This window comes from Nematolebias whitei, chromosome 19, assembly GCF_014905685.2.
Source record: "Nematolebias whitei isolate Nwh7 chromosome 19, NemWhi1, whole genome shotgun sequence".
Taxonomy (NCBI): Eukaryota; Metazoa; Chordata; class Actinopteri; order Cyprinodontiformes; family Rivulidae; genus Nematolebias; species Nematolebias whitei.
This window is the reverse complement of record NC_056516.1, coordinates 24,544,468-24,559,035: the sequence shown is the minus strand read 5'-3', so window position 1 is coordinate 24,559,035 and position 14,568 is coordinate 24,544,468. Positions and strand designations below refer to the sequence as shown.

The following is a 14,568-nucleotide window of genomic DNA, read 5'->3' as shown; positions in this document are numbered from 1 at the left end:
TGGTATGGTATGGTATGGTATAAAACCTTTGTTTAAAGCCTTTGAATGCTTTCTAGTCATATTATCTTGAAGTCTTTATTCTCAGCTTCAATCTTGCACAGGTTTTGTATTTTAAGACAAAGAAAAAGCACAAAACCTTAGGCTTGTTTCCCATGTTTGTCGTTTTTGTTTTCCATCATTTCAGATTTGTTTTGCCATTCATTTTTCGTCCCCATAAAGATGCATTTTCAGCAAGTATATCTCACTTTGAGCCGTTAGCATAGTGTTATATTCGAGATAAGGAGTATGCTTTTGTTGCCTTGTTTCTGTAGAAGAGCGTGCCTCTCGTCTCTGTTCCAGTCTGAAAATGAAGAGAAATGGTGTTTCTTGTGTTTGTGTCTACAAGTGGACCTCTGGTCATTCATGTGCATTTTCTGTCAGGTAGCTGCATATGCTGCTTGTCTGCACTGGAGGCGAGACTGGTGGTGTTGTGATTATGACGAATGGGTCTTGGGGGGGTTATATTGAGGGATGTACTGTGCAGTCTCACCTTAAATCGTGTTATGGAGTCTCAGGTGAGATCAATATCTGCGAGAGCTAAGGAAGAGAGAGGTGAAACTATTACTGCAGAGTTTGTTCTGCAAAAGACTGTTTTTATTCTTTCTTTCAAAATGTATCTTTATTGGTTCATTGTCTTCTTTTTGTAACTTTCCTTTATTAGTCCATTTGTTGTGTCGGGGAGGTAGATATTATTTATTCACTGTCTGTGATTTCAGATGTATACATGTGCAGACTGGCATTTTAATAAGCTCATGTTGTCCTTTAAATCTGTCACGGTCCCCGGCGATGGAATGGATCCCATCCAAGCTGCCGTTACTCCCTGTTAATGGTGCAAATAGTGTTCGTAACCCTTTATCTTACATTCCCACCTATTTGTACAATTTCTCCTTCCTACCAGTCACCTTCTTGTTCGTTCTTTCTCCTTTCGTGTCCTCGCCTTACTGTTTTCCATCCTTCTATCCATCCTCCAATTCCCTTCTCCTCTCCTTGCCAGATGGTGAGTGCATCACTGGGATGGCTGTGGAATCAAAGCTGCAACTTTTCTTCCTTTTTTTTTCTGCATTGCTCATTCCCTCCCCCAGTCTAATTTTAGTGTCTTGCCACTGTGGGACCTTTAATGTTAGCTGCCATATGGTATCAGGGAGCAGTTGGAGGTGTGGGGGAGCTTTTATAGGTGCGTCGAATCTCAGCTGCAACAATGCACGTCAGGGCTCATGGTTTTTCATTACACTAATGTTATACCAAGTCGAGCCCTTGGACAAAAAAAATCCCCCCTCCCCCCATCCCTGTCTTCAACTCCTTTTGCTTTTTCTTAATGCTAAAACCACAAATTGGTTTGGAGTCTTTTACTGGAAGGAGGCAATCAGAAACCACACAATGCCGGTGACGTGATGTGCTAGCTGGATGCCCGCTGCAGATTTGCCATAATTTTACTCTGTTTTCACGTAAAAGTTGAGCTTTTTCCATCAAAGTGCTCAGCTATTCTTGTGAGTGGAGCTCTCCGATACAAACATTGTTGAGAATAAGTTGTGAACATACAAAGCCTAGCTCATTATATACCTCTTGTGTCAAGTAACACCAAAAAAAAGGGCAGTGGATTCAGATTTTTTTATGTTTTGGGGGGCCCTATTTGACAAAATGTCAATAACAGGTATCAAGTGATAAAACATATTGAGCATGTTTTTGCTCTGGTTGTTGAAAACTACTTACAAACATTCCTCCTTTCTTTTTGTGTGTGTGTGTGTGTGTTAGCACAGTGGCTGTGCACAGAAGTAAATCATCACACTTTATCATAAGAAAAATGATTTAGCCGCTGCAGCAGCTGCTTTTCTTGACTTAGTCCTTTTCCTAATGCCTCCAACATCTCACTGCAATAAGGATTACCTCTAATTAATAAAAGATAAGTTCACTGGGGTCAAAGCTATTTATTTTAGATTCTCCCCCCGAAGGTAATTATCATCATAAACTATTAACGGACCATTAGCTTTGGGCCGGTAAAGCTAAGGGCCAGCACTTGGCATTTGTTTTAGTGCAGCCAATGACTGGGGGGCGATTTTCATATAGCCTTCATACCACAAAACAAATTACCGGTATAGAAATAGTCTGTGTACCATTTATTTCTCTTGGCAAAGATGACAGCAAATGAAAATTCATTTCCAAGAAAATAAAGGCGGCATTAGGATAAAATGAAAAACAGGATACTTTTAGACAGAGATTTTACTTCTTAGGATGAAACAAAATGATTAACAGACTTAAAGTTTGCAAATATCTTGCCACCCCACCCCCACCCCCCTTCAAAGGCTCATGTGATGCATCCCATCAAAATGTCTCCCCCCCCCCATTCGCTTTCTGAGCCGCCCTGATGCAACACTTTCATCTTCTTGCTTCGAAACACGCACCATCAGATGTCTTTGAAGTGGATGCTCGTATACCTGCGTGTCGCCGTGACTCCGTACGAGAGAGCAGACCCGTCCTGTTACGGCGCGTCAAAAGGGAATTAAAATATGTGCTGCTCTTTTAAACATTCTGGTGTTGTATAGAATAAAAATAAATAAAAATGACTTTGTGACTGTCAATGCACTCTGTGTAGAAATTAAAAGGGTGATTTGCAAAAGTGCAGTAACATTTTTGCCTTGTTTGTTGTTGTATTGAAAGCCTTAGAAAGTACCAATCACCCTAACCCTCACTTTTTGAGTCAACCCAATTAAAGATGACCTCCACAGCTAATCAACCTTATCCAACTCAAAAATGACTTTAAGTCAGTTAATATTATAGATATTGAACAAAATTTAGTGTGTTAGTCACTGACAGTCATTCACAATACAAACAGTAAGCGCTAACAGATCTGGAAATATTGAAAAACCGTGTATAATAATCCTTTTAAGGTTTGGCTACAAAGTCTTTAGTTGCATCCCTTTTCATTACAGGATTATTTTGAATTTAAACTCTGGCGTAAAAAGTGACTTTCGATGTACTTAAGGAATGCTAGGTGTTTGATATTGCATCTGATTTCTTAAAAAACTCAATTGAGAGCATCATTTTTTGTTCCATTTGATCTTCTTACTAAATGAAACCTTATTTCGGCTGTAGGCCAACCTGCCGCTCCTTCAGAGGGAGCTACTGCACTGCGCCAGGCTAGCCAAGCAGAACCCAGCTCAGTACCTGGCTCAACACGAACAGCTACTCCTGGACACCAGCACCACGTCCCCGGTGGACTCCTCAGAACTCCTGCTGGACGTCAACGAGAACGGCAAAAGAAGAACGCCGGACAGGTGAGTGAATCTCAAAATTCTGAACAGCGCTCAGGGGAAGAATTTGGAGTTTATAAAATTAACAGTCGCTGAACATTTCCTTCTTCTCCATCGTCTGAGCTCATGCATAAATCCCTTTGAGGGTGTCTGCATCCCCATGAGCTGTTACTCCCATAGCGCAAGCTGAGCCCATACAAAGCAATGGTACGTATGGGAAGCATAAGAGCTCCACCGGATCTCATGCTCTGCTCTGCTGGACATCCAAGCTCCTGGCTACACCTGATAATGGGTCAGAACTGAGAAGAAACAATGGGAAACATGTATCTGGATATACCTGGACACATATCTACATAATGAAAGTTTAAAAAAGGAAGAAACTGTATATGAGTCCTTTATTTCTACAGGATTTTCATGTGTGTAAATATTCAGTGTTTCAAAATTTATGAGTTAAGAGCAAGCACCAAATCTGTCTGAACCACTGAAATGTTTTAATATGTAGCACATCTAAGTAAGGGTCATTTTTTTAAATAAAAATGAATAACACTAATCCATTGCAGATGTTGTGCCTTTACTAATTAAAAAGATAACTGACTCCAGGATCTTCACAAAACCACAGCCTTATGCTCATTGCCTTTATCATTATTAAGCATTTTGCAAGTTTTTAGACAGATGTTGGAACAAAAAGTGTTTTGTGGTGCATTTTTGTCTGCGCTACAAGTACAATGCAAGCACTGTACTTTGGAAGGAAGTCCCAGCGGTTTAAAATTTTAACGCAGACGAGGAAATGGAAAGTGAACATAGTATATCTGCTGAGGGCCAAAACTGCTGAATGTGTTTATTAATAATTCTCACCTCTCGTTTCCCCCAACCATGGGATAGCAAGACTTTTTTTTTGTAATACATGCATATTTGCTGGCCGTCTGGTGCGCAGGGGAGTGAGCTGAGGAGAAAAGGTGCATTTGTAAATGTGGGAGGAGAGTGAGAGAGTAAAGAGGTATCTGTATTCGGCGAGAAAACAGTCTCTCTGTGTGTGAATGTGTGTGTGAGGCTCTCTATTCAATGTGATAGTGTGAGTTTGCTTCATATGTGTGTGTGTGTGTGTGTGTGTTTTAGGTGGGGGGTGTCTGGGGAGACGGGCAGATAACACATACAGATGAGGCCGCAGCACCATTATGGCTGGCTAAGCACCTCTTGTTTCTGCTTACCTTTGCTCTGCATTCCCACTTTTAACAATTTGCGTCTGAATATTGGAATCGGACTGGAAATCCTTAATTAGCACCAACAACAGGCCGTTAATTAATACTAATTAAGATGATAGTGTGCTGAAAACAGTCCAGAAATATCACGGCATGGAGTGTAGGACGCATACTGCAAAACGTCTGCTGTAAAGACTCGAAGAAAAAGCATCATTTAGGCAGTAGCTAACATTGCAAAGCCACTCATACAAATGATTTATTTTAGTCAAACTTTGTTTATTTTGTGGCTGATATTTCCAGCAGTGACAAATCATATTTTATAATTTCATAACGTCATATTCCACTGATATTCTTTTGTTCAGTCCCAGCTCAGTTTGACTCTTCTTTATTAAAGTTTGTTTTCTTAAACACAGTTGTTCAAAGAGACACGACAACAGGTAAGATATTATTTGTTCATGCCATATCCGCAGAACCCCACTTCAAATAACCTGATTTATTGCTTTAATGGGACAAATGGTTAATGTGTGACTTCCTGTAAGGAAGACTGAAGGGTTAAATACTTTGTCCGATTTTAGAGTGAAAGAACAAAAGGGAAACTATGCAAAAGCTTTGGCAACGTTCCGATTTTAAAAACATTTAAGAAGGTCTCAGACATTACTGGAATTGTTAGAGCTGCAGCTTGAGTCCATGTGTTTAAAAGAAAACTCTAATCTTGGTAAATATTTTACTGTAACCACTTACTGCTATGGACTCTTAAAAACTGTCTCATAGCTTTATGAAATGTAAAACAAAACTGACAAAAAACTGAAGGCTGTTTTTGAGATAGTAAAAAAGCATTTTCAAGTGGCAGTTAATTCACCTTATAATGTACACACATAAAATCAATAATTACGAGTAACTGGACTGGTGGAAGAACAGGAAGATTTTTAGTAAAAAATGCATGCAAAAACAGATAAATAGAAGTTTTTGTTTAATAGTAAGTTGAGTGTTGCTACATCGTTCTGCTGCGTAAATAAAATAAACGAATTAAGACCATTATTGTGTCAGATTCATAAGATTCTTTTCTCCATCCTCTCTACAACATGGGGCATAATCAAGAATTGAGCATTGATTGAAATAAAAAATGTGCTTGCATGCTAGGAGCAGTTAGCATGCAAGATTTTATAACGTCAAACATCTCACTATTAAGTGCTAAGGTGTTATAACCTTGTTTTGTCTTGTTTTCTATTGATCCATTTAATTGGCACAGCATGATGATCTTTAGCACAACTTAAAGTCCAGGTAGAGGCGGACGGACCTGTGATCCAAACAGCATCAAAAACATCTTTGCACGATAGCCAAACCATCTCACAAAACTGCAAAGCTTTTGTTTTTCTTCTAAAAATAATGAGTGAAAACTCCCCAAATATGAACAAAGCAGCTTTTTAGCCACAACAAAAAGCTGTGATTCTTGCCAAAAGAAGAGTTAAAAAGAGGAGAGAAGAGAGTAATAAAACTTATTAAAGGAGCACCTTTATTTAAATACATTTTTAACTACAGATAGTAACAGAAGTCATCACAGAACTGTGCACTGATACGTTTCAACTAAACTGATGAAGTGGGGCATTCATATCCGACATCATGTATCAGCAAACATGAGCGCATCGTCGTGGTGACTGTGTGTGTGCATACAGTCTATATACATATAAACATTGTTGCAGCAGCAAGACTCCGGGAGAAAAGAGTGGGAGGGGGCGGGTAGACGAGCCGAGGGAGACGGAGAGATGGACGGATGGAAGAAAAGAGCATATGGAGAGCTGTGGATGAGCATTAGGAGCCCATAAAAACAGCTCATTAAGAAGTTCAATCTGTTCATCGGAGAGAGAGATGGAGAGAAGAGAAGCAAGAAAGAAGGGGGGTGGGGAGACCAGGGGACTGTGGATAGCAGAGGAGGTTAGCAGGTTTTAACTGTGAACTGACAAAGCTGAGAACACACACACACACACATGCACATACTGTAGGCATAAAGGCACATATGTGCAAGCATTCACACACACACAAACACACCTGGCCACATTAATCTTTAGAAGCAGGCGAACTAAAATCCACCTGATCCCCTGGAAACTACTTGTGTGAGTTTGTGTCTGTGTGCCTGTAATTTGTGTGAGCAAGCTTTAACTATGCATGTATAAATTGACTCGTTTTCAAGTTAAAAAATAATAAAATAAATTTAAAAATCCCTAGGTGATTCCAGGGAATGCAACCTTTCATAGCAGTTACTTCATCAGGTTGGAGGCTGGTATCAAACAGTGACAACAACAGAGCTGTTGCACTTTTATAAAGAATACATTTAAACACTGGAATCGTATCACTTAATTTTACAAAATAAAGTCGGTAACACTGTTTACCCCGTACCATTTTTATTTTATGCCTAACTGTGACAGAACAATAGTATGTTGAAGATGGATCATTATTTTGGTTTCAAAGTTCATGCTCAATAATCCAGGTAAAAAAATCCAACAAAGTTCAGTCAGGTCATCTGGACGGTTTATTTTTTTTCTTGAGACGTTTCGTCCTTCATCCAAAGGACTTCATCAGTATGAGGAGCCACAACAAACTCAGTCCTGATTAAGTCCTTTGGATGAAGGATGAAACGTCTCAACAACAAAACAAACAAAAAAAAAAACTGTCCAGATGACCTGACTGAACTTTGTTGGATTTTTTTTTTGTTTGTTTGTTTTTAATCTGATTTTTCTTGGAACAAGTTTAGGCTTTACTTTACTTTAGGTTTATTAAAGCTTTAGACAAGCAGTTCTGTTTGGCAGCCACTCATGCTTTTACCTTAAATCAAATCTGTTTTCCAGTAAATGTTTGATCCTCTCTCAGGTGTATTCTGAGTTTCTGTGGAGATTCATATTTCAGGATTTCCGCAGATTACAGAGTTTGTTTCATTATCCTTGAAAACAGATGTTTTTGTTTATTACCATTCTCTTGTAAGCAACTGTTAGTATTTGTGAATTCTCTTTGTGATGCCGCTTGATGTTCCCAACCTCTGATGGTTCATAAAAAGTGGTCCAAATGGAAATTGCACACAGATCCATGCAAAAAAAATGTCAACAGTTGAAATGGAGAGACAGACGTAGTTTATAAAACCAGTTGAAAACAGTGATTGCAAGCACAACTTTATGTGGTTTTATAGTTTCCTATATGACCCTTTAAACATTTTTGTTGGTTGTTGTTGGTTTCCATAACTCCACCTTCAGAGGATCCAACAAAGAGCTTGTACTTACTGTAGTACCAGATTTTCAGTGCCAGAGCCAGAGATTTTGTGGTCAAAGCAGGAAAAGGAGAAACAAATTGGTGCTATAGACGCACTGGTTCCAAACTAGAAATAGAACTGCTTTGAGAGAAAAGTTGCCATTAAAGCCATTTTTTATAATAATGAAGGGTAATGATCTTGATGTTCCCTTGTTGCTCCAGACTTCTTAAAATATGGTTCTGTGTTTCCACTCAGGACCAAAGAGAACGGCTTTGAGCGGGAAGGCCCAATGCACCCAGATGCCCACCCCAGCAAACGACCTTGCACCATTAGCCCCGCCCAGCGTTTTAGTCCATCCAATGGGCTCTCCTACCAACCCAATGGCTTGCCCCATCCAGGTCCAATTCCCCCACAGCACTACAGGCTAGACGACATGGCCATCGCCCATCATTACCGCGACACGTATAGACACCCCACCTCCAACCATCGAGAGATCCGAGAGCGAGCCAGGCCCATTGGTAAGGATTTCATATCAACTTCAGATTTTGTGTTTGTGCTATTTCATATCGTATGTGCACATGCAGAGAGAAGTCGGAGTGTCTTTAGGGGACACTTTTCCACGGACAGAGGAAACCAAAGCAGAGTTGTTTGGTGCTGCAGTTTATAGCAAACAACCCACGAGCAACATAATATCGCGTGATTTAGAGTTTAAATTAGAAGAATGTTAGTTTTCCAGTTAAGCACTTACTGATGAGCAACAATTTAGCTTTTAGCCACTAATAGAAGCTGAGAAATACAGTTTATGAGTTCTCAATAGTGCGCATTTTGGCGTGTTGTTGTATCAAATACAGTTTTTACAAATACACTATGGGGAGGCTCTAAAGACCATTTTGGTTCTGTTCTAAATATAGCAGAAACATTTACTATGTCTCACCCTGTGATGGATGTTAACTGGACAAGAAGTTCAGTCATTTGGCCTCAGGGTGCGAGAGAGAAAAATGGAGACTGTGAGGAAATGGGTGGGCAGAGAAGGAAGACAAATGGATAGAGGGAGTAAAATGGGAACAAAACGAAAGAGAGAAGAGTGCATATACATTCATCTCTCCCCTGCGTCTTCATCTCCGTAAATTTCATCTGCTTGTCTGTTTCTTCTCTGCAGGAATGCATTCGGGGACGAGGCAGGAGGAAGTGATTGACCACAGGCTGACCGACAGAGAGTGGGCTGAGGAGTGGAAGCACCTTGACCATGTAAGAAAAGTAATAACATTTTTATTACTATACTCTCTCATTCTTTCTCTGCAAATAATAAGCTAGAGATGTAATCGTATCATGATAAAAACTGACATTTTGCTGTGTTCTGAACACAGATTAGATATTCTGAACTCTGCAGTTTGTCGCCTGTTGTTTCTTACCATAGCCTAGTTGTTAGAAAGACTATATTAAAAAATAAAAGCCAAATATTTGACCAATCAGCTAACCCACCAACTGGGCCCATCTAAAGGTGAGGCTCTGAAATGAGAGTAAATATACGTTTTTCAATATTTACGCTCTTAAGTTTAATCAAGCTAAATATCCTTTAAACAAGCATATTTTCTAAAAATGCATTGGTCTTACAAAAAGAAACACATTTTTTTCCAGGTATGTCAGTGCTAATGAGCTAATAATTTTGGATTTGTTATGTTGAATTGAGAGGATATACAATTTTTAAATGCTTTCATTGTAATTTATTATCCTAAAATGTAACAGCATAAAATAAAAAGGGTTAAAATATGCAGTCGTAATGTCAACCCTCATTGTTGTTGATGTAATCCAGAAGCTGCCATATATATCGTATTTTTCAGACTATAAGGTGCACGTAAAATCCTTTAATTTTCTCGAAAATCAATCCTTATAATTCGGTACACCTTATTTATTCATTCTAGTTGTGCTTACTGATCTCGAACCGATTTTATGTGGATTTTTGCTCAAGAATCTGTCAAAATGTTTTAGTTTCGCTTAATGCCCCTTATAATCCGGTGCACCTTATAGTCCAAAAAAATACGGTAACTTTTCTGTTAGTAGAAACTTCTCACTTCTAGTGTCAAATTTTGTGATTGTTTTTTTTAAATTCATTGTTGATGTTATGAACTAATAATTAAATCAGCCTGTGACATCATGTGAGCACAAATGTTTTGTATGAGTGTGGCTTAAGTGAAGAGACAGTGTCTGCTGGGGAGGTGTGACCCGACAACTAATTCCACAACCACACTACCCAGTAACACAACAGATGTTTTATTTATTTTCCACAACTGCTTTATTTAAATGAACCCAACCCTCACGTGTACTTGTAAACTCAGAGCTGTGTCTGCCTCTTGTCACCCCCCCACCCCCCAGCTGCTGAACTGTATAATGGACATGGTGGAGAAAACGAGGCGCTCGCTGACGGTGCTGCGGAGGTGTCAGGAGGCCGATCGCGAGGAACTCAACTACTGGATTAGACGATACAGCGACGCTGAAGAGCTGAAGAAGGGTGCTGCTAGTGGGCAGTCCAGGCAGCAAAGCCCCGCGGCTCAGGAAAACCCCACAACAGGTAGGAACTCACCTGCACCGCACAAATCTTTAAGAAAACATGGCTCCAAAAAAAAAATGCACAATTAAGCTTATAAAAACTACAGCCCTGAAGTGTTGGAAAGATTCAGTCCATGTGTTCCTTTATTTCACCTCCCACTAAAGTTATTAAGATGGTAATTATTGAATATTGTTAGGCTACCTTGAAAATTGTTATATTAAAAATAGTTTTCCTTAGTTTTTTATTTTTTGCTTGTACCACACTAAGTTAGGGGCATTGTTTAACATCAAATGCCTCGAGGTTCAGACTTTATCATAAGACTTAACTCCATATTTTTCATGCACCAGCAGGCAGAGCTGCCTGTACTGCCTGTTCACTTAAACTCTAATCTAGTCTATAAAAATCCCACTTTAGTTTGTATCTCAATGGACTGCGTGTGACTCTTGGCAATAAAATGTGAATAGCATTAACAACAGTTTTTAATTTCTTACTTTGAATAGCAAAAACTTGCTTTTCAATCACTGAAATTTTAATAATGTTTGTAAATTGGTAATATAGTAGTCCCAAGCTACTTTGCGGTTCGTTTATCGCGGACTCGCTCTATCGTGGTTATTCAAAATAAGATTGGACATGACACACCGTTGGCTGATTGATGGATGAGCTGCACGATCAGCTTGGAATTTTTATTTAAAATAATTTATTTTAAATTATTTAGCACCTGCTGCACATTTGTGCAGCCCACACTGCAGGATAAACTTCCTGCTGCAGCTGACCAGCTGTTTTCTGTTTAGAGCGGAGAAGTGGGCGTGGCCAAAAGCGCTTGCAGGTGGCAAAGGGCAGCGGAGGCAGGGAGCTGAAATCATGACATTCTGTGTTCTTTTAGAGCATTTAGAAGCATTGTTTAGAATATTTAAAGAGTGTGGGAAGGGTTTAAAACACCTTAATACATATAATGTAAATGAATAAACAAATATTTATTTATTTATTTATTTATTTATTTATTTTATTTCCCCCACACACACACACTTATCGTGGGGCTTCAGGGTATGGATCCCCCATGATAAACAAGGGACTACTATATAACAGAACTGTGGCTGACTGGAGACAAAAAACAAATATATATATATATATATATATATAAGATAACCTGATATTACAGGTGTCTTGGGAGTGCAATGAAGTGCACATAAAATGAGAACGAATTGCACACTCTTTGAGACATAATGAAGCCACGTTGGGACTAAATGACAACAAATTTGAGCTGTATGTTTGAGAACTCCTAGAGAATTGTGGCCCAAATTTTGAGTCATTAGTATAATTTCAGCATGATTCCAAGTGAAATTTTGCTCATTGTCTCACAATTATATGATGTCAACTTGATGTAAAAGTAGCATCCCAGTGAGTTTCAGGTACAGGCAATTAATTAGATGGTTAGCCTGAAAGTTTTGAATGAACAATCATAGAAATTACAAGTTTTACTGTAGCACCATGATGATTTGTGAAACACTGTTTTCTTGCATTATGTCGCGCAAAACTGTTGTTGATTTCTGTCATGTTTTCCTACAGAAATTCACAGAGAGCTGCTTCATCGACCTGTCTCTGGCTACGTCCCCGAAGAGATCTGGAAGAAAGCTGGTAAGTAAGCAGCGCTTCTATGTCTCTGATCATCACACGTGTTTATCTCTGCAGTCGGCCGACCCGCTTCTCTTTAGAATTCAAGGCCTTCTTGTTCACGTAGATGAAAATGAACGGGTGGTGCGTCTTCAAAAACAATTAAGGAGTAAAACTTAATAAATCTCAATGCTATACTTACAGTACTAGTGTGTTTTTTGAGAATGTAGCTTCAGAGATGCACACAAATGGGTCTTAGAAATATTTAAAAGGAGAAGCTCAGACTAGCACCCAGAAGATTCAGTTTATTTAAACACATCACCTCACTTCTAAACCTTTAGCTACATAACGCTAGTTGCTCTTCCATCCAAATTTCTTCTTCAGTCACCAGTTTTGTAAAGTCTAAGCTTAAACCTTTTTTTGTCCTAGAAATTTCAGTGGCAATTATTAAAAATGTATTTATATGGGTTAATTTTATGGAAATAACTACTGTTTTTGTTATGCCTGCTACTGTAATGCTGGATTCAATGGGAAACTGAAATTTATATAGTTCAAACCCCCAGATGGGAAAACCATTATAAGACAATATTAAGTCAGAAGATTCATACAGAAATTCAGTGAACCTGTAAATTGAAAAGAAAAAAAAAACTCAATTAGTTTATCAGTAAATTAAGCTGACAAAAAATAAAACTGTTTTTATCATTTGCCTTCATTGGTCACTTTAATGCCTCTTAAAACTGACAAACATACAAAAATGGTCTTAAAATGTCAGAAAAAAGAAATACAACTGAAAAATAAAATAAAACTGCCCGTCTGTTGTTTTGCTGTGTGATAATCTGAGCTCACCTTTGGATTTCTGGTGTTATGAACTGTTAAGCTCATTATACATACTGTGTATCATTTTCAATTAGTTCCATATTAGGGGTGCACCAATAAATCGGCCCCAATTTCCTTCATTTTGGGAGATCGGAGATCAGCTGATACTTACTGTACATGAGAAACAGATTTTACTGATTTTTTTTTTGTGTGTGTAGTTTTAACAACAATTGTCTAAACTTCATTTATATTTCAGAGCACTACCTCTTGGCCAGTTAAAACAAGTTTGTATTGTTTCTAGGATATTGTTCAAGGGTACATTTTGCAATAAAATAGGATTGGAAAATTGAAGGTGCATTGTGACTTTATAACACCTGACAGTGTCGCTTATAAAACAAAATCGGAATCGGCCAAAATCGGAATCAGCAGGTCAGACTTTTTAGAAATTGTGACTGGTGTTCGGCCAGAAAACTGCAAATCGGTGCACCCCTGTTCCAAATGTTTCATGAGTTACTGAATGTAATTAGTTTTAGTAAAACCATCCAACTGAGGAGAGAGGAGCATCATTGACTCTCTTCATTATGCTCCAATAATTCGTATTCACAGAAATCGGCTCTAAAGACAAAATGCAGAAGAGTGCTGTAATTCTGTTGGATTTTGACTAAACCTATCAGAAAACCAAGTCAGCTTGTTAAAAATCATCAAAGGAATTTAAAACATGAGCAAAGATCTGCACTCATCGTTACCGCTGTCCTGAAAATAACAAAGAGAATTGTCTCCAAGAGTCCAATGCTTCAGGAATCCACTTTGTATTCACCGCTAGTGACGGAGTATATGCGCCTTTTAAGCTAGTTGGAGAAAAGAAATTGTCCCCTTGCTTGACCATGCATGATGTGTGTGATACTCAGAACAAGTAATATGCATTTAAATTGAATTGAGTAACACCATCGGGACTCTGGCTGCTCTCCACTATCCTTTCCCTCGCCAGCTTTGATCGATCTTCCATCTGAAGCGTTCGGTGTGTAATCACAATTCAATGCGCACGGCATATATCTCCAGGCACCCGAGTAATTTCCACGAGTTCAGTCAGCGCAGCAAGATAAAGACAAAACTCCACTGGTTTAAAAATTTTGCTCAATCACAATAGAGAAAGAAAATATCTGTCTTTATAGAAGTACATGTTCTTTCTGATATTGAAAACTAGTAATTCATCCACTTTATTAGACATCAAGCTGTTTGTATTTCTTGCATGAAAAAAATAAAATGGGGCGCACTATTTTTCTGCCTTCTTCTCTGTGATATTTTCCTTTTCTCTTCAGTCGCTGAGGCGAAGCGACCCGAGAAGGGCCGCAAAATATGCTTTTTAATACAATAGAGTATTTTGAAATGGGCAAAATGTTTACAGTTGGTGATAAATATTCAAGCACCTTGCACGGTGTCCTGCTGCTTCCCCTTGCCTCATGGGCCTGAGGGAGATCACAATGGAAATGCATAATTTCAATGCAAATGAGCTGATTTGCATACACAATTAGTCAAGTTGCAGGTTTGATGGAAGCAAACAAAAAAAAACACCTTCCTTTTGATTTGCTGTCAGTAAGAGTGACATTGTTTAATATCAAGGTCAACCAGTTTACAAAAAAAAAAAAACACTTGTTCAGCGTGAATGTACAGTTTATGAGAAAATTCATGAAAATAATTTTAACACTAGTTTGATGAATAAATGATAAATGCACAAAGCCATGAAAAGCTAAATACAGTAGTCCCTCATTTATTGCAGGGGATCCGTACCCAGAAGCCCCCGCAATAAGTGAAAAACCACGAAGTAGGAATAGTAGTACAAGTAGTAAGTAGTAGTTTATTTTAGTGTTT

At 38.6% G+C, this 14,568-nt stretch overlaps 1 protein-coding gene across 2 annotated transcripts in view; it reads left to right on the top strand.

Annotated features, from left to right (window-relative positions):
• The window catches only part of runx1t1 (RUNX1 partner transcriptional co-repressor 1), a 73,587-nt gene that overhangs the window by 54,706 nt on the left and 4,313 nt on the right, over positions 1 to 14,568 (top strand). Inside the window, exons 5-9 of one of the 2 annotated variants that reach the window (XM_037693216.1) lie at positions 3,130 to 3,311; positions 7,980 to 8,242; positions 8,884 to 8,972; positions 10,098 to 10,293; positions 11,839 to 11,907. In XM_037693216.1, coding sequence (XP_037549144.1) covers positions 3,130 to 3,311; positions 7,980 to 8,242; positions 8,884 to 8,972; positions 10,098 to 10,293; positions 11,839 to 11,907 — 799 coding nt within the window. Of the gene's footprint in view, positions 1 to 3,129; positions 3,312 to 7,979; positions 8,243 to 8,883; positions 8,982 to 10,097; positions 10,294 to 11,838; positions 11,908 to 14,568 lie in introns of both variants that reach the window. The other variant, XM_037693215.1, reaches the window with a different exon arrangement.